General features: G+C 43.0%; 1 protein-coding gene across 2 annotated transcripts in view; it reads left to right on the plus strand.

Annotated features, from left to right (window-relative positions):
• HMBS (hydroxymethylbilane synthase) overlaps positions 1 to 17,604 on the plus strand; it is an 87,568-nt gene extending 69,964 nt beyond the window's left edge. The window contains exons 13-14 of one of the 2 annotated variants that reach the window (XM_056544597.1): positions 12,997 to 13,083; positions 16,710 to 17,602. In XM_056544597.1, coding sequence (XP_056400572.1) covers positions 12,997 to 13,083; positions 16,710 to 16,883 — 261 coding nt within the window. In that variant the 3' untranslated portion in view covers positions 16,884 to 17,602. Of the gene's footprint in view, positions 1 to 12,996; positions 13,084 to 16,709 lie in introns of both variants that reach the window. The other variant, XM_056544596.1, reaches the window with a different exon arrangement.
• Positions 17,605 to 20,358: the final 2,754 nt, after the last annotated feature.

Here is a 20,358-nt window from a genome sequence, read left to right on the forward strand (position 1 = left end):
GGCCTTGAGGTTTCCATTGATGAAGAATGGTCCCACTATCTTTGTACCCCATATACCACACCATACCATAATTTTTTGTGTTCTAACAGTCTCGGAGGGATCTATCCAATGTGGGTTAGTGTCAGACCAATAGCTTTAGTGGCCAAAAGTTGTTACTGCAGCCTTACTGTATTCCTATGGTTACCCCTATGTGTAGGGCAGTCTGTGGGAGTTTTTATTAGTAGAGTACTCTCCTAAGCTTGCTTCTCGGGCTTGTGTAGGATCAAGTGTAGTATCGGTTCTTCTCAGTTTCTCATGGGATACATCCCAGTAGTAAACTATAAACCTTATAGTAAACGGATTTTGGAGAACAGGGGCCGATTCCTAAGCCTGCTTCCATCACCTTATGCGGGAGACTGATAGGGCAGTTTCTGCAGGTTCAGTGCATCCCACAGGTTGGAATGCTTGGTTGTGCTCTGAATATTGTGCCACATGCCCTTGTGCATTGTACCATTATGCGCACATAAGCTGCAGACCTAAATGCTTCTAGCTCCAGTTCCTGAGTAACCTTGTTCAGATTTTATGGCTGCTTTCCCTTGATCCCATTGGCCATTTTTGCTGTGGTTTACATTTTTTCCGGAGGTTCAGTGGGGACAGTGATCAGCGCCCTTATCCTCTCTCGGGGGTAATATTAGCCCTGGCAGCTGTCTGCCTGTTCCCTTCACCTCCGGCAACCCCTAATGAGTCTGCCACTATCCCGGTGCCACGCCTCCTGCATGAGGTCACCGAGGGGCTGCCCCTGTGTGGACAATCGACTCTGCAGCTGCTTTGTGGATGGTTCCCTGTGATGTGGCCCTCTCCAACGCCCATGGAGGACATGTCATCTGCAGCAGCTATTCCGGTTCGCCACTGTGTGTGAGAGTTGACCGATGTGCAATGGACCCTCTACATCATCCATGGAGGTGGAGACATCTGCCACAGCAGCTATTCCAGTACCCCACTGGACATCTACCACAGCGGCTATTCTGATACTCCACTTTGAGTGGGAGTTGACCGATGTACAATGGAACCTCTACGTCATCCATGGAGGTTGAGACATCTGCCGTAGCTGCTATTCCGGTACTCCACTGTGAGTGAGAGTTGATCGATGTACAATGGACCCTCTACATCATCCATGAAGGTTGAGACATCTGCCGCAGCTGCTATTCCGGTACTCCACTGTGAGTGAGAGTTGACCGATGTACAATGGACCCTCTACACCATCTGTAGAGGTTGGGACGTCTGCCGCATCCTTGGTTGCAGTTCTGGTACCCTGCTATATGTCGTGGTGTGTGGGTGTTGCTGGGTGGGTGTCCCTGCATGCTCACAGGTCTCCTCAACATCCATGGGAGCGCATTTCCCACATCATCTGAGGCTGGCTTATGGTTCCCCGCTACCAGGGGAAGCCAACCAACATTGGTGTCTCTATGGGTGCTGTTGCGGTTCTAGGGTGATAATCCTGTCTGCCGCTCCACTTATTGTGGAAAATCCTGCATGCTACACCAATTGTGATTTTAGAATTAGAGAAAGACAAACATTCCCCTCCCCCGACCATGTGCTCTCTTTGTTGGAGTCAAATTGGCACCAACTATATGAAAATGGAAGCACGAAGTTCAGGCTAAATTTATAGGTCCTAAATATGTTTGTAAAACACCCAGAAACACTGATTAAGTTTTGTACAACTATGAAATAATTGTACAAGGTATTTTGGCAGAAATGTCTTGTACCAGCAGTGTATACCACCAAATTAACTCGGTAACCAGCAAAGTTAATAAGATTTAATAAAAACATTAATTAGCTTAACCAAATAAGACATACATACAAGCATTAATACAATAGTACATACTCTATGTTTAGCAAACTAGCAGTGATGAAACTAAGCTAAGACCGATGGGGCCGGGTAATGTATACTACATGGGAAACAATGGATGTAAAAACACATAATTTCAGTGTCCATAACAGTCCCGAAGCGAAGTATTCTCAGTTATATTCTTTTGTGTTAATATATATATATATATATATATATATATATATATATATATATATATATATATCTTTTAAGGAAAATCCACTCAAATAGCCAACAGATAGGGTTTTCTACTATATTTGTTGTATATGTGTACTTACACTGCAGATTTAAGTTTCTAGCTATCTTTTCTCTCTTTTAGTTAGTGTGTTTAGTTTTCAATTGTGTAGTAAACATCTTTATTTCTGCCAGTATTTGGGTGTGTAGTGTGGATTTGTGCATTGGATACTAGGATATAACTCTTCCAAAATTCCTAAATAGGTTGGTCTGTGGGGTGTTTATGAATGCATTTGGTCTCCGGGGATACAGCTAGTTAAATATCTGCGGTCTGTGTGAATATATTGTATTCACTAGCCCGCATGGTCTCAGCCATTTTGTAACTCATGATCCTGCAGCTTTTGTGGATCAAAGAGGATGAGAATTATGCTACTGGGAGTTTTAGCAGCTCAGTAAACACAGAGCCCCTCCCCATACAGCAAGACACCAGTGACAGTGAAATGTTTTACTACTCACATCAATCCCTGTCACTGTGTCTGCAGATCTGCAGAGCTCCTCAGTCTTATCTCCCCTGGGCGCTCTCATATTGGCAGATAAAAGGGAAAGGAGGGGGAGAAGGGAAAAATCTCTGGCCTCACTCTTGCTTTGCCCCCTCCTCTCCAGGCTCCAAGATCATAGCGATCACTTCCCCCATCAACCCAGACCACTGTGGTACTCAGCAGAAGTGGCCAAAATCATAAAAAACAAAAAGCTAGCATTTAGTAATTCTAAAACAACCCAGAGCAATAAAGATAGTAAAATCTACAAGACTAGGCAGAAATAGGACAAGCAATTTATAATAACTTCTAAAGTGCAGGCAGAAAAAAAAACTAGCTCAGTCTGTGAAAAAAGGGGATAAGACATTCTTTAGAAATATAAATGAACAAGGAATAACTAAATTTAAAAACAAAGGAAGGAAGGTATGTAGAAGAGAATAAAGGGCTAGCCGACTGCCTTAATGAATACTTCTGTTCAGTTTTTACAGAAGGAAAAGGACCTCCATTAGGGAGGAAGACTAATGAATCATTTGATGCATGTATCTTTACAGAGGAAGAGGTTCTACGTTTTCTGTCTATAGTGAAGACAAATAAGTCATAGGGGCCTGATGGGATACACCCAAAATTATTAAGAGCTTAGTGGTGAGCTAGCAAAACGATTAACAGATTTATTTAACCAATCACTGGTAACAGGAGCCGTCCCGGAAGATTGGAAATTAGCAAATGTTGTGCCCATTCACATGAAAGGTAGTAGGGAGGAATCAAGCAACTATAGGCCAGTAAGTCTGACATCAATAGTGGTGAAATTAATGGAAACACTACTAAAGGATATTATTGTCGAACATCTAAAATCCCTTGGATTGCAAGATGAAAAACAACATAGGTTTACTTCAGGGAGAACATCTCAAACAAATCTTACTGACTTTTTTGACTGGGAGACAAAAAATAATAGATGGCGGAGGGGCAGTAGACATCGCATATCTAGATTTTAGTAAGGCTTTTGACACTGTCCCATATAGAAGGATTTATCAATAAACTGCAGTCATTGAGCTTGGACTCCCATATTGTTGAGTGGATTAGACAGTGGCTGAATGACAGACAACAGAGGGTTGCAGTCAATGGAGAATATTCGGAGCAAGGGCTTGTTACCAGTAGGGTACCTCAGGGATCTGTACTGGGACCAATTTTGTTTAATATCTTCATTAGTGATATTGCAAAAGGTCTTGATGGTACGGTGTATCTTTTTGCTGATGGCACAAAGATATGTAACAGGGTTGATGTTCCTGGAGGGATACGCCACATGGAAAAGGATTTAGGAAAACTAGAAGAATGGTCAGAATGGGCATGCTTGGAGTTGTAGTTTAGCAACAGCTGTAGGCACCCTGATGATTAGTGATCAATGTTTATAAAACAGTGTGCCTACAGTTTTTTATAAAGTATAATTGGGCATATAGGGCCACGTTAGGTGGGAGTTTTCTATATTATGATTTTTTATGAAAAAATACCAATCATTATATGCGAAATCTCGGTCTCTGCAGGCTACTCCTATACTCCTCCTCCCTGGGTAGCACATGCACTGCTAAACCAGGAGGGGGAGACCCTGGAGCAGCCTGCCTTGTGATTCGCTGATCATCTATGCGCGGTTCCAATAGGAGCGCAGCATAGATGAAGTGAGGGCGGAAGTCGGCGCCCAGCAGGCGTCAGTGACGTCGCTCCAGCTGGGGAAGTCTGATTCCGGGAAAGGACAACACAAGAAGAGCTGAAGATGACAAATTTGTAAGTTATAAAAAAAAGGGACAGAAGGAAAAAAAAAAATGTTTGGAGCTACTCTTTTTAAAGGTAGGAAGACAGTGTAATAGAGCAGCAGGAAACACTAGCAGAATGCTTGGATGTATAGGGAGAGGTATAAGCAGTAGAAAGAGAGAGGTGCTCATGCCGCTGTACAGATCACTGGTGAGGCCTCATTTGGAGTATTGTGTGCAGTACTGGAGGCCGTATCTCCAAAAGGATATAGATCATCTAGAGAGAGTTCCGAGAAGAGCTACTAAACTAGTACTTGGATTCCAGGATAAAACTTACCAGGAAAGGTTAAAAGAACTTAAAGGAGTACTCCGGTGCTTAGACATCTTATTCCTTTCGATAGGGAATAAGATGCCTGATCGCGGGGGTCCCGCCGCTGGGGACCCCCGTGATCTTGCACGCGGCACTCCGTTTGTAATCAGTCCCCGGAGTGTGTTCGCTCCGGGTCTGATTACGGGCGACCACAGGGCGGGCGGCGTGTGACGTCACGCCTGCGCCACCGTGTGACGTCACGCTCCGCCCCTCAATGCATGCCTACGGGAGGTTGCGTGACAGCTATCACGCCCCCTCCCATAGGCTTGCATTGAGGGGCGGAGCGTGACGTCACACGGGGCGCTGATGTGACGTCACACGCCGTACGCACTGTGGTCGCCCGTAATCCGACTCGGAGCGTACACGCTCTGGGGACTGATTACAAACTGGGTGCCGCGTGCAAGATTACGGGGGTCCCCAGCGGCGGGACTCCCGCGGTCAGGCATCTTATCCCCTATCCTTTGGATAGGGGATAAGATGTCTAAGCACCGGAGTACCCCTTTAACATGTATAGCTTGGAAGAAAGAAGAGACAGAGGAGATATGATAGAGACGTTTAAATACATAAAGGGAATCAACACTGTAAAGGAGGAGAGCATATTTAAAAGAAGAAAAACTACCACAAGAGGACATAGTTTTAAATTAGAGGGGCAAAGGTTTAAAAGTAATATCAGGAAGTGTTACTTTACTGAGAGAGTAGTGGATGCATGGAATAGCCTTCCTGCAGAAGTGGTTGCTGCAAATACAGTGAAGGAGTTTAAACATGCATGGGATAAGAGCATAAGGCTATCCTGCATATAAAATAGGGCCAGGGACTATTGATAGGATTCAGATTATTGGGCAGAATAGATGGGGCAAATGGTTCTCATCTGCCCACACATTCTATGTTAGTAACAGTAAGCTGCAGCTGCTCAGTACTGCTAGTAGGGTCTCAGCTTGTAACTGAAGCAGACTGTCCACGTATGTTATCCCCCTGTGTCTGCCATAAAGCATCTCTCCCTGTGTTGTGCAGTGTTGCAGTACAGAGATGTTTTAGACATGGTAATCCCAGTAAAAACTATTAATAATAAATATAATTACAGTGCACTTTGCTACACATAAATATGTACATATACATCCATTTATTAAAACAAATATTTCAATAATAAATTATGACACATTCCCTTTAAGGGCTATGCGACGAAGTTGCATGTCATAAATCTCTGACCACTGCAAAGTGAAAATGCATAACTCTGTTTATTCAAAATCACTTTAGCAAAAAGTTGCACACTTTTTGTGCAAGTGTGACAAATCTGCAACAAATTTGCACCAAAATGCAGTGTAATAAGCTTGATAAATGTCCCCCATTGTCCTGCAGAAAGGTTAACCTCTGTTGCAGTCTCAGATCTCTGGCGGACTGAAATGAGTTTTCCTCAAGAATTGTCATGTATTTTCCAGCTTCTATCTCTCATGTCTGGCTAGTTTTCCAGTTCCTGTAGACAATTTTGTCTCTGACCTGTTGGGATGCAGCTTAGTCTTCATGTTTCTTGCTTTGTGGGTTTGCAAACACAGGGGTGTTTCTTAATAGGTGTATTTATACTGTCAACAAGTGACACTTTGTTGAACCGTATTTAACCCCTTAACAACCATTGCTGTGGAGTCGGACGAAATTTTGGGTACCTGAAGTTGGAGTCGGCAAACAATGCACCTACTAAATTTAGATTTTAATGGGAAAAAAAATCAAGTTTAAATGTCCCAATTCACAAAAAGTTATAATTAATGACTTCTCTACTGTAAAAATAAAGACCAGTGCATGCAGTGCCTCACGTAACCGCAAAACGAACACGTTAAATGATCGTGAAGAAGCATGCTTTTCATGTGCTTCACTATATGGCACACAACACACAATTAGGAGCGGCAATACTTATACTTTCCATAGTGTTGTGTTCTGCTGTTACAGGGAATTCATGGGTAACCTAGCCTCTCACTGATAAGGGATTAAGTAAATATGTTTTTCGCAGGACTAGAGACACTTGTATAAGTGAAGGGAATGGAGGGTCAATAGTTCAAGACTGAAGCTGTAAACCATTGGAAAAACTAAAACTTGTAAACTCCGATCGTTAGCTTAAACTTTAATACATTCGCATATTAATACAGAGGAGTCGGAAGTACAAAAAATTGCGCATTTGGAGTCGGAACAATTATCTACCAACTCCACAGCCCTGTTAACAACACAGGAAATAAACGTACGTCCTGTTACGTAACTCACCAAGACGTACATTTATGACCTTTACATGATGTGGGCACCAGAGCAGCCAGGGACCCGCCGGTAATGGCCAACATCCGCGATCGCACTGAGGTCCGCCGTTAACCCCTCAGATGCCGTGATCAATACAGATCATGACATCTGCGTCAGTGGTAATTTAATGTAATGTGTTCTAATGGATGATCTGATGGCCCGCGCTGATCTGATCATCCAAGATGGGGGACGGGGGTCCCCTCACCTGCTCCGGCCATTTTCCCTGGGTTTTCTTCTCTGGTTTGCCTTTGAGTAGACCAGAGAAGATGATCGACGATATTACTGATCAGTCCTATGCCTATGCACAGCACTAAACAATATTAGCAATCAATTGATTGCTATAAATAATAAGAATAAAAAGCGATTAAAAAGTCACATATTCAGACGTGGTACCAATAAAAACTACAGATCACAGCGCAAAAAATTAGCTATGTATACGGAAAAATGAGAAAGTAATAAGTGGGCAATCTTAAACATACTTAACTTTTTGGGGGACCTTGTTTTGTCTTGGTACTTAAGGACCAAGGGAATACCTGTACGCCCTCGTCCCGTTACCAGCTGAGCACGCTTCAAACCCTGTGGGTCCCGACTGCTATCAGCAGCCAGGACCCAGAGTTAATACCGGGCACTGCCGATCGGGCCAATGCCCAGCTTGAACCCTTTTGATCGAAGCGTCTAAACCGAAAGTTAGTGTCCCGGCAGCTCAGCGGAGCTGATTGGGACCATCGCAGTGAAACCGTGACCCCGCGTCATACCGGGTCGGTCCCGGAGGCTAATGACAGCCGGGACCCTGGGCTAATAGCGTGCGGCACTGATCGTTGTCCCATGGGCTATTAACCCTTTAGACGCGGTGTTCAACGTTGATCGCCGAGTCTAAAATGAAAGTAAACTCTTCCGGGCAGCTCAGTCAGGCTGATCGGGACCATCGTGGTGAAATCGCGATGTCCCGATCAGCTAGAACATGAGCGGAGGTCCCCTTACCTGCATCCGTCGCAATCAATCGGCGATTGATTGCTCCAAGCCTGAAATCAATGCAATGCACGGCAATGATCTGTGTATGAGATTGGTATATGCAGTGCTATAGCCACTAGGGGGAGCTATAACACTGCAAAAAAAAAGTTAATAAAGATCATTTAAAGGGGTACTCCGGTGGCAAACTTTTTTTTTTTTAAATCAACTGGTGCCAGAAAGTTAAACAGATTTGTACATTACAAAAAAAAAGTTTTCCACCGGAGTACCCCTTTAACCCCTTCCCAAATAAAAGGAAGAATCACCCCCCTTTTCCCATTTAAAAAAAAAAAAAACTGTGTTAATAAAAATAAACATATGTAGTATCGCCGCGTGCGGAAATGTCCAAACTATAAAAATATATTGTTAATTAAACCGCACGGTCAATGGTGTACACGCAAAAAAATGTCAAAAAAAGCGTATTTTGGCACTTTTTATATCATGAAAAAATGAATAAAAAGTGATCAAAAAGTACGATCAATATAAAAATAATAACCATACAAACTTCAGATCACGGTGCAAAAAACTTGCCCTCATGCCGGCCTGTATGCGGAAAAATAAAAATGTTATAGGGGTCAGAATAATACAATTTTAAACATAAATTTTCCTGCATGTAGTTATGATTTTTTTTTTAGAAGTATGACAAAGTCAAACCTCTATAAGTAGGGTATCCTTTTAACCATATGAACCTACAGAATAAAAGCACCCAAAATTTACAAAATGAAATTTTTTCTTCAGTTTTGTCACACAATTAACTTTTTTTCCCGCTTCGCCGTGGATATTTTGGTAAAATGGCAAATGTGACTGCAAAGTGTACTATTTGTGGGGAAATTAAAAAGAAAACCTCAATTTTGCTAATTTTGGAAGGTTTCATTTTCACGCTTACAATTTACGGTAAAAATTACGTCTTTTTTATTCTTTGGTTCAATACGATTAAAATGATAACGTACTTTTCTATTACTGTTGTGCTTAAAATAAAAACGCAAACTTTTTAACCAAATTAGTACGTTTAAAATCCCCCTATTTTGAAGACCTATAACTTTTTAATTTTTCCGTATAAGCGGTGGTATGAGGGATAATTTTTTGCGCCGTGATCTGTACTTTTTATTGATACCATATTTGCTTCTATAAAACTTGTAATCCATTTTTATAAATTTTTTTGCCATAAAATGTTATAAAAAAGCAGCTATTTTGGACTATTTTTTTTTTTTTTACGTTCACGCCGTTCACCGTACGGTATCATTAGCATTTTATTTTAATAGTTCAGATATTTACGCACGCGGCGATAACAAATATGTATATAAAAATATTCACTTTTTGGGGTTGAAATAGGGAAAATGGGACAATTCAAGTTTTTATTGGGGGAGGGGGTGTTTTCAAATTTTTTTTTTACTTTTTATTTTTACACTTTAATAGTCCCCATAGGGGACTATTTATAGCAATCATTCGATTGCTAATACTGTTCAGTGCTATGTATAGGACATAGCACTGATCAGTATTATCAGTCATCTTCTGCTCTGGTCTGCGGGAAGGGAGATCAGAGCAGAAGATGCCGGAAATGCAGTGGAGGCAGGTGAGGGGACCTCAGTCTGCCATGCTGGATGATCGGATCACCGCGGCAGCATTGCGGTCACTAAAATGGATGATCAGATCACCCGCAGTGCTGCCGCGGTGATCTGATCATCCAGCACGGCAGACTGAGGTCCCCTCACCTGCCTCCACTGCATTCCCGGCATCTTCTGCTCTGATCTGCCTTGGTGTATTGATGTATTGATCACGGCATCTGAGGCGTTAATGGCGGACATCCGCGGGATCGCGGATGTCTGCCATTATCGGCGGGTCCCTGGGTGCGATCAGCAGCCGGGACCTGCCGCGCATGTTCCAGGCATCGCTCCGATGCTCGCAGTTATGCTTAGGACGTAAATGTACGTCCTGGTGCGTTAAGTACTAGCTCACCAGGACCTACTTTACATCCTGCGGCATTAAGGGGTTAAAGGGGTAATCCTGTGGAAAACTTTTTTTTTTTATATTGAACTGGTGCCAGAAAGTTACAGATTTGTAAATTAGAAAACAGCAAGTAGCCAGCGGTAAAAGAACTTCACTTTATTTCACGATCAGACATCAGTAAAACCACTCAAACGGCAGTCCATAAAAACAGGAACGCTGAAACATGCATGACGACATTTCTGGTCTTGCGACCTTTATCAAATGCAATGAACTGGTGGTATGATATGAAATATATGGGATCCAGGCAGGTGTAGTTAATAGGGACTGCTGATGGTGGAGGAGGAGTAAAACTTCCAAACCTCCAACCAAAATATACACCAGTTAACCCCCAAGAAACCTCCTGAAGGGACCCATATCCCATGATCCACTTACAATAGATTAAGTTGTAAAATACAATGAATCTAAACAAAGAAAAAACTGAACACAAGAAAAAATGCAGGTGGACATAAATGAATGAGATAACCAGAGGTGTGAATAGGTACCCAAAAACAAAACTGAACACAGTCAGTAGATGTTAATAGTGGAGGATAAGATCGGTTTTGAGATTTAACCCTTGCGGGAAGGATGTATGCAATAGGTAAATCAAATATACTTCTCTTGAACGAAGGATTTTTTCCTGATCCCCTCCTCTATCAGGTACACTGACAGTTTCTATGCCCTGAAAACGGAAATTGCTCACGTCACCGGAATGGATCTCTTAAAAATGTTTGGATACTGCAGATATGTTCACAAATCATATCTAAACATCTACCTGTTTTACAACAAAATCCATCTCTTGGCAAATTCCTTCAGTATGGTTGTAATTTTTCTACCCGGCGAGAACAGAGTTTGGGGAACTTGTTATCTCCTAGTGTTCTGCCTTTACGTAAAGGTCCCAATTCACATGGTAGGTGGTTGTCTATGTGCGGTTTTTTTTCAAGTGCGGCTTGGCCCGCTGTGTCACATGCAAATATGCTGTTAAATCCAATGAAGTCACTGGCAAAGATGTCAAAAAGTTAAAAATTAAACAGTTTATCAATTGCCAGACCACATTTGGAGTTTACCACATATGGTGTGACACGTGTAAATTATCATACATAGGCAGAACTATCAGATCTATTAAAAAAGAGTTTAAGAACATTTGAGAGGGGCCCACAGTGAATATGAACATATCTACAGTATCCAAACATTTTAAAGAGATCCATTCCGGTGACGTGAGCAATTTCCGTTTTCAGGGCATAGAAACTGTCAGTGTACCTGATAGAGGAGGGGATCAGGAAAAAAACCTTCGTTCAAGAGAAGTATATTGGATTTACCTATTGCATACATCCTTCCCGCAAGGGTTAAATCTCAAAACCGATCTTATCCTCCACTATTGACATCTACTGACTGTGTTCAGTTTTGTTTTTGGGTACCTATTCACACCTCTGCTTATCTCATTCATTTATGTCCTCCTGCATTTTTTCTTGTGTTCAGTTTTTTCTTTGTTTAGATTCTTTATATTTTGCAACTTAATCTATTGTAAGTGGATCATGGGATATGGGTCCCTTCAGGAGGTTTCTTGGGGGTTAACTGGTGTATATTTTGGTTGGAGGTTTGGAAGTTTTACTCCTCCTCCACCATCAGCAGTCCCTATTACCTACACCTGTCTGGATCCCATATATTTCATCCCATACCACCAGTTCATTGCATTTGATAAAGCTCGCAAGACCAGAAACGTCGTCATGCATGTTTCAGCGTTCCTGTTTTTATGGATTGCTGTTTGAGTGCTTTTACTGATGTCTGATCGTGAAATAAAGTGAAGTTCTTTTACCGCTGGCTACTTGCTGTTTTCTACATTGCATTGGAGATTTGCCGTGCGGACGGGTCGTGGGAGCTGACTTCTCTTACTTGCTAGATTTGTAAATTACTTCTATTAAAAAATCTTAATCCTTTCAGTACTTTTTAGCAGCTGTATGCTACAGAGGAAAATCTTTATTTTTTCAATTTCTTTTTTGTGTTGTCCACAGTGCTCTCTACTGACACCCGATGCCCATATCAGGAAGTGTCCAGTGCAGAAGAAAATCCCCATAGCAAACCTATGCTACTCTGGACAGTTCCTAACACAGACAGAGGTGTCAGCAGAGAGCACTGTGGACAACACAAAAAATAAATTCAAAAAGTAAAGAATTTCCTCTGTAGCATACAACTGCTACAAAGTACTAAAAGGATTAAGATTTTTTTATAGAAGTAATTTACAAATCCCTGTATCGAAGGGAGCTCGGCACCACTCTCTGTGTATGAAAAGGACGGGAAAGGCTAGGACCCTTAATTGCTTCTCCCCTGCAACTGCTGGAGGTACATACAGGTGCTGCTACGTTGATAGACAATGTAAAATTCCAGTAAAAAGAAAAAGCGGAGCACTCGCAAGACCTTGAATGTAGGTAAATTTTAGTGACCTATTCGATCAAAGGCACATCAGGGGGGGGAAGGTGCTACAGACAGGGGAGTGTAACTTAGAGATGCGGGGGTATCCTCTCGGGATACCCCCGCGTCTCCAAGTTACACTCCCCTGTCTGTACCACCTTCCCCCCCTGATGTGCCTTTGATCGTATCGGTCAATAAAATCTACCTGCATTCAAGGTCTGGTGAATGCTCCGCTTTTTCTTTTTACTGTAATTTACAAATCTGTTTAACTTTCTGGCACCAGTTCATTTAAAAAAAAAAAAAAAAAAAAGTTTTCCACCGGAGTACCCCTTTAAGGGGTTATCTAATTTTGCTTATTTGGTTGTATTGGCTCTTATTTAGAGATTCATTGAAAAGGGGTCAAATACATATCCACTTATATAACGTCTGTTCATTTTTTTAAACCAGGGTTTGTTTGTTTTTTCCTTTCCACAACTTGACTCTCTTGTCAGGTCCATTACGTAAAATTTAATTTGAAATCTTTTTTTTAACTCCAGGTTTTAAGGAAAAACAGTAAATGGGGTTAAAATGAAAATTGTATTTCCAATTTTACTTATATTTAGACTCATTTTATAATTCTTTATTCTCTAGCTGTATCTTACTGGAGCCGTTTACAGCCTTGATGGATCAGACTGCCTAAAGGAGACAATGCAGAGAACTGTGGTGTTTCCAGATGAGGTAAGACAGAAGCTCTATCCAATGCTAATGTAAAGGGTGGGTCATTTATATGGATACACCTTAAAGGGGTATTCCAGGCAAAAACTTTTTTTATATATCAATTGGCTCCGGAAAGTTAAACAGATTTGTAAATTACTTATATTAAAAAATCTTAATCCTTCCAATAGTTATTAGCTTCTGAAGTTTTCTGTCTAACTGCTCATTGATGATGTCACGTCCCGGGAGCTGTGCATGATGGGAAAATATCCCCATAGGAACTGCACAGCTCCCGGGACGTGAGTCATCAGAGAGCAGTTAGACAGAAAACAACAACTCAACTTGAGAAGCTAATAACTATTGGAAGGATTAAGATTTTTTTATCAAAGTAATTTACAAATCTGTTTAACTTTCCAGAGCCAGTTGATATATAAAAAAAGGTTTTGGCCTGGATAACCCCTTTAATAATATGGGAATGGTTGGTGATATTAACTTCCTGTTTGTGGCACATTAGTATATGTGAGGGGGGAAACTTTTCAAGATGGGTGGTGACCATGGCGGCCATTTTGAAGTCGGCCATTTTGAATCCAACTTTTGTTTTTTCAATAGGAAGAGGGTCATGTGACACATCAAACTTATTGGGAATGTCACAAGAAAAACACTGGTGTGCTTGGTTTTAACGTAACATTATTCTTTCATGAGTTATTTACAAGTTTCTGACCACTTATAAAATGTGTTCAATGTGCTGCCCATTGTGTGGGATTGTCAATGCAACCCTCTTCTCCCACTCTTCACACACTGATAGCAACACCGCGGGAGAAATGCTAGCACAGGCTTCCAGTATCAATAGTTTCAGGTGCTGCACATCTCGTATCTTCACAGAATAGACAATTGCCTTCAGATGACCCCAAAGATAAAAGTCTAAGGGGGTCAGATCGGGAGACCTTGGGGGCCATTCAACTGGCCCACGATGACCAATCCACTTCCCAGGAAACTGTTCATCTAGGAATGCTCGGACCTGACACCCATAATGTGGTGGTGCACCATAGGGCTGGTCGTTATACCGGTTCATACCGAATACCAAAATTTTTGTGCTGCACGATATGAATTTTTCCCATACTGCAATACCGATTTGGCCCCTCTCCCTCGGGAATGAATGAATTAACAGCCCAGCGCTGCGCTGTCCCCACATCGGGGTACTAATCATATGTGTTGCCCACCAGCGCTGTTCTGCTTCCCCCCCCCCCACACCAAATCATGTGACCCGCCAGCGCTGTTCTGCTCCCCCCAATTAATTATCAGCCCAGCGGGGTAATACTCACATGTCAACCAACGGCTGTCCGGGCATGCTGGGAGTTGTAGTTTTGGAACAGCTGGAGGTCCGCAGGTTTGAGACCGCTGCTGTACGCTGTATCCCTATGCCCGGGCTGCAAAGGATAAAGAAAATAAACTTTAACTTACCTACGCCGGCCTCACGCAGGGGACGGGAACGTCTGAGCCGTCAGTCTATCACCGGCCGCGGCGATGTCCCGCCCCGGCTAGTGATAGGCTGAGCCCACTGTCATGTAAGAAGCCGGCCAGAGCTCCTTACATGACAGTGGGCTCAGCCTATCACCGGTCGGGGCTGGACATCGCTGTGGCCGGTGATAGGCTGACGGCTCTCAGACGTTCCCGTCCCCAGCGTAAGGCCCACGTAGGTAAGTTAAAGCTTATTTTCTTTCTTTTGCAGCCCTGGCATAGGGATACAGCGTACAGCAGTGGTCTCAAACCTGCGGACCTCCAGCTGTTGCAAAACTACAACTCCCAGCATGCCTGGACAGCCGTTGGCTGTCCGGGCATGCTGGGAGTTGTAGTTCTGCAACATCTGGAGGTCCGCAGGTTGAAGACCACTGGCGTACAGTATAGAGTTCCAGTGCTGACGGCCACCAACAAAGAGGAGGAGGGCAGTGCTTGCAGGTGACATGTGTGAGTAGTACCCCTCTGGGCTGATAATTAATTGGGGAGCAGAACAGCGCTGGGGGGTAACATAATTTGGGGGGGGGAGCAGAACAGCGCTGGTGGGTCACATGATTTGGGGGGGAGCAGAACAGCGCTCGCAGGTCACATGATTTGGGGTGGGGGGGGTGAAAGAAATACCGTTATATACCGTGGAACCGCCATAAGTTACAAAAATACCGTGATACACATATTTGGTCATACCGCCCAGCTCTAGTGCACCATCTTGCTGGAAAAACTCAGGGAACGTGCCAGCTTCAGTGCATAAAGAGGGAAACACATCATCATGTAGCAATTTCGCATATCCAGTGGCCTTGAGGTTTCCATTGATGAAGAATGGCCCCACTATCTTTGTACCCCATATACCACACCATACCATAAATTTTTGTGTTCCAACAGTCTTGGAGGGATCTATCCAATGTGGGTTAGTGTCAGACCAATAGTGGTGGTTTTGTTTGTTAATTTCACCATTCACATAAAAGTTTGCCTCATCACTGAACAAAATCTTCTGCGTAAACTGAGGGTCCTGTTGCAATTTTGTTTTGCCCATTTTGCAGCACCTGAAACTACGGATACTGGAAGCCTGTGCTAGCATTTCTCCTGCGGTGTTGCTATCAGTGTGTGAAGGGTGGGAGAAGAGGGTTGCATTGACAATCCAACACAATGGGCAGCACATTGAACACATTTTATAAGTGGTCAGAAACTTGTAAATAACTCATGAAAGAATAAAGCTACGTTAAAACCAAGCACATCATTGTTGAACTTGTGAAATTCCCAATAAGTTTGATGTGTCACATGACCCTCTTCCTATTGAAAAAACAAAAGTTGGATTCAAAATGGCCAACTTCACAATGGCTGCCATGGTCACAACCCATCCTGAAAAGTTTCCCCCCTCACATATACTAATGTGCCACAAACAGGAAGTTAATATCACCAACCATTCCCATTTTATTAAGGTGTATCCATATAAATGGCCCACCCTGTATTTGTTCTTCCATTTATGGCTGTACCTAGAGACAGACTGGCTGAAGAACATTTGTTTTTGTTACTTTATTTTGGTTATGATCCAACAGGGTTTTTTTTTGTTTTTGTTTTTTTTAGTAAGCTGCACAGTGTAACATTATTGGTTTTAATAAAACTACACAAATTAATTCTATAACTGTGTCTTGATCGATAATTAATTTTTTTTTTTTTAAACTTTAGACATATCCTAGTGACATCAAAAGTTTTGAACAGTTACGGTCTGGATGCTAAGACATCCATTGATCGCTAGAAAGAGCCAGGAGAAAAGCTCAGCTAATCACTTCTCTCCTGATCTCTCTCCTCACTGCAAAAGACCGATTGCATAGAAAGTCTATGGAGCCTGTCTCCTGCTTTGAGAAAAGCGACTGGGAGAAAAGCGCTCAGATGAGCTCTTCTCCTTTCAGGTTCTAGCAATTACTGGGGGTCTTAACCCCCCAGATCACAACCAATCAAAACTTTTAACATCTCTTCATGACAAGGAAACAATTTTTTTTTTTTTTTTTTTAAATCACAGTAACACTTTAATTTAAAGAACTATGTAATTGCTTAATTTTTACACCCATTTAGTAATATTTAGGGGAATACAAATTTTTCTTTTTGAACACTATTAACACTCTTTGTTTCTCATCTAGGAGGTCGATGGACCAAATGACGATAGTCAGCACGTAGGAATTACAGCACTTGGTGTACCACGTAAAGCCTTGGAGTCAGCCGAATATTTAGGAACAGAACTAGCAGACCTGTTGCTGAGCAAAGGGGCTAAAGAGATTCTGACTGTAGCAAGACAGCTAAATGATGCCAGATAATACTCAACATAGAATATATCTTTTGCAAAACAATTAAACATAAGTCATTAGCTTTTTTCGGTTTTCTTACTATTACTGTTTGATCGCATTCATATTAGGCTTCCACTCTCTGGCAGACAGGACTAAACCGCCTACTGACATATCATTGCGGGATCTGTGCCATACCCCATCTATTTGAATGAGCTGACTGAGGAAGGCAGCAATTGCCAAAATGCTTCCTATACCTGTACTATTGACATCTTGAACATGGAACAATAAACTTCATCTTATTTAGCAGTATTGGTGAGTGCGGAGTCTACTTTCAACGTAGTCAGCCAGTAACTCCGGTCTGGTCCTTTTTCTGACGGTATCTGTTTTTTTCACTGGGTGGAAAAGCATGGTCTGGTGCAGTCACTAGCTGATTCTGTTTGGCTCATTGAAATGAATGGGGTCATTGAAATTCTCCCACCAGATCCAGCTGCCAGAGTGTGGAAATGTAATTCCATTAAATTATAGAACTTAAAGGAAAATTGTCAGTAAAGTCCCCCGCACTAACCAGAGTTACTGGCTGGTAGTGCAGGGAACACAGATTAATTTGCTGTTTACTATGCCCGGATCCGTCCTGTCACTCGCCCTTTATCTTAGTTTTTGCAGATATGCTAATGAGCTGCTAACTGGCATGGGTGGGGTTACAAGCACATTTGGGTACTCTGACATCGCCGTCGCACCGCCCAACTTATGAATATTCATACCTTCCCCCTGACTCTCCCCCTCCTCCCCGCTCTGTTCTGGACCCCACTGCGCATGTGCCGCTTCCAAACACGGTATAACTAGCTTTTACAAACGTACAACTCCCAGCATGCCCAGACAGTAAAATCCTGTCTAGGCATGCTGAGAGTTGTAGTTTTGCAAAAGCTACCTATACCTTGTTTGGAAGCGGCACATGCGCAGTGGAGTCCAGTACAGAGCGGGAGGGGAACAGTCGGAGGGAGGGTATGAATATTCATAAGCCAGGCGGTGCGGCAGACGAGTGGCGCTGACATCTGAGTGCCAGAAGGTGGCTTGTAACCCCACCCGTGCCAGTTAGCAGCTCATTAGCATATCTGCAAAAACTAAGATGACGGGCAAACTGTGGGACAGATTCGGGCATGGTAAGCAGCAAAGCATCCCCCGCACAACCAGCCAGAACCACTGGTTAGTGCAGGGGACTTTACTGACAGTTTTCCTTTAAAAATAATGTCTGCCAAAGTTCTTACGACAGTGAAGTCTGCATAATAGGAAAAGCATACCTTAGCCAAATCAGTAGGATTCAGTCTTTTGCAATGAACCTGGAAATCTGAATGTAGTAACTTGTAAAACAAATTACAGTAGATAAAAAGAAATATTGTTTTTTTACAAAATGCTGCTAAGATTTAGAATTATTTTCTGATCTATTCAGTTTCCTTCTGGCTTTAACCATTTATTAGGATGTACAATGAAGAAGCTGCTACACCAGTTACACTGCTGGAAAGCTCATAATACAGCATGCCACTGTTTACAGTGGATTTCTTTTGTTTTCTTCTATGGAAATAAATGCTGTTTTATAAATAATTCAGAGAGTAAATATCAGTGTCTTATCGTAGTGCCTTACTATAAGTGACCAGATATGTGCAAACAATTTCTGAAGAAGTAAAGAAAGTATATGTATATTTTTATTTGGCCTTGCTTGAGAATCCTAATAAAATGTCTACCCCAATTTATTTTTGTTAATGTGATTATTAAAAATTGTCTTAAAAAGAATCTTATCACCGATAGGCATCGGCCAACTGACTACGTAGGATCTCTCTGTAGTAGGTCAGTTTGTCCTCTCTCTCAGTGGGTGTAAAAAAGGCCCCCATTCTGGGACGGTAGCCAGGGTCCAATAAGGTGAAGAGCCAGAACTCATCCCGCTGACAAATTTTGACAATTCGAGGGTCACTACGCAAGCAACTGATCATGCATCGTGCCATTTGCACCAGTGACTCGGAGGGACTACCTGCCTCCATCTCCACTGCCTACTGCCACGGTGTGTCTGGGTCCTCTGTCTTGCCTTCCTCATAACCCTCTAGCTCCTCTGGCTGCTCCTTCTCCTCCTCTCCTGTCTGATGACTAGAAACACCGGCCATCTCATCCAACCTAAACTGTGCTCCACTCTGCCCCTCATCCTCCTCCTCCAGTTCAGCCCCCACAGGGCTCATGTAGCCTTGAGATGTTGGCGCAACGTCTCCATAGCCGTGACCAGCCATCGTTTCAATCATTTGTCGTAGGAAATGTAGGAGTCGAATCACGTCCATGCCGTAATCCAGGCGATTTACAAATAATGTGGCTTCCTCAAAGGGCCTCAGCAAACGGTAGGTCTCACGTATGAGCTGCCACTGGTTCACATTGAAGTTACACAGGGGAGTACTCCTATCTGCTTGGATCATCAAGAAATCAGTGATGACTTTTCTTTGTTTGTATAGTCTGTCCAACATATGGAGGGTGGAATTCCAACGTGTGGCAACGTCACAAATAAGACTATGTTGTAGTATACCGCTCTGACATTTCAGCTCAAGGAGGGTGTGCTTTGCGGTGTACAAGTGGCTGAAGTGCATGTACAGTTTCCTTGCCATTTTCAGGATGTTTTGCAAATGGGGTGAAGACTTCAGGAAGTGCTTGACAACCAGATTCAACACATGTGCCATGCAGGGCGCATATTTTACACTTCCTTGTCGCAGCGCGGACACGATGTTCTTCCGGTTGTCGGTCACCGTGGTTCCCATTTCCAGATTTCGTGGAGTAAGCTATACTCATATTTCTTGAGGAATGAATTTTAGCAGTTCCTCCCCTGTGTCACTCCGTTCGCCAAGGCAAACCATGTGAAGAACAGCTTGACACCGCTGTGCCGTACATACATGCTATGATGAAGGGTCACCGAGATTTGGAGGCCGAGGACACGGTGGAGGATGAGGAGGCGGCGTCGCACACTGTCACAGGACCAACTGCCTGAGAGCGAGAGCGTGGAGGAGGAAGCGGTGTGACCTTTCCAAGTTGCTGTTGTGGCTGTGCAGGAACCACATTTACCCAGTGGGCCGTAAAAGACAAGTATTATCCCTGCCCGTAGTTACAGCTCCACACGTCGGCGCTGACATGCACTTTTGAACACACTGACAAGCTCAAGGACTGGCCCACCTTCTCTTGTACAAACTAATGCCGGGCTTGTACTGCCTTATTCGCAAAGAAATGACTGCTTGGGTCTCTCCACCTCGGCTCGGCACATGCCATCAATTCTCTGAAAGCTGCAGAGTCCACCACTTGAAAAGGGAGGGACTGCAGAACCAGCAACTTGGACAGGAGCACATTCAACTTCTGCACTGTTGGATCAGTGGGCGCATACTGTTGTCTCTTGGACATGGCTTTGCCGATGGATTGTTGGCGGAATGGCTGACTAAAAGCGGGAGAAGCAGGAGCATCTGGATCGACAGAAGGAGGGTTTGAC

The sequence above is a fragment of the Hyla sarda genome, chromosome 10, assembly GCF_029499605.1.
Source record: "Hyla sarda isolate aHylSar1 chromosome 10, aHylSar1.hap1, whole genome shotgun sequence".
Taxonomy (NCBI): Eukaryota; Metazoa; Chordata; class Amphibia; order Anura; family Hylidae; genus Hyla; species Hyla sarda.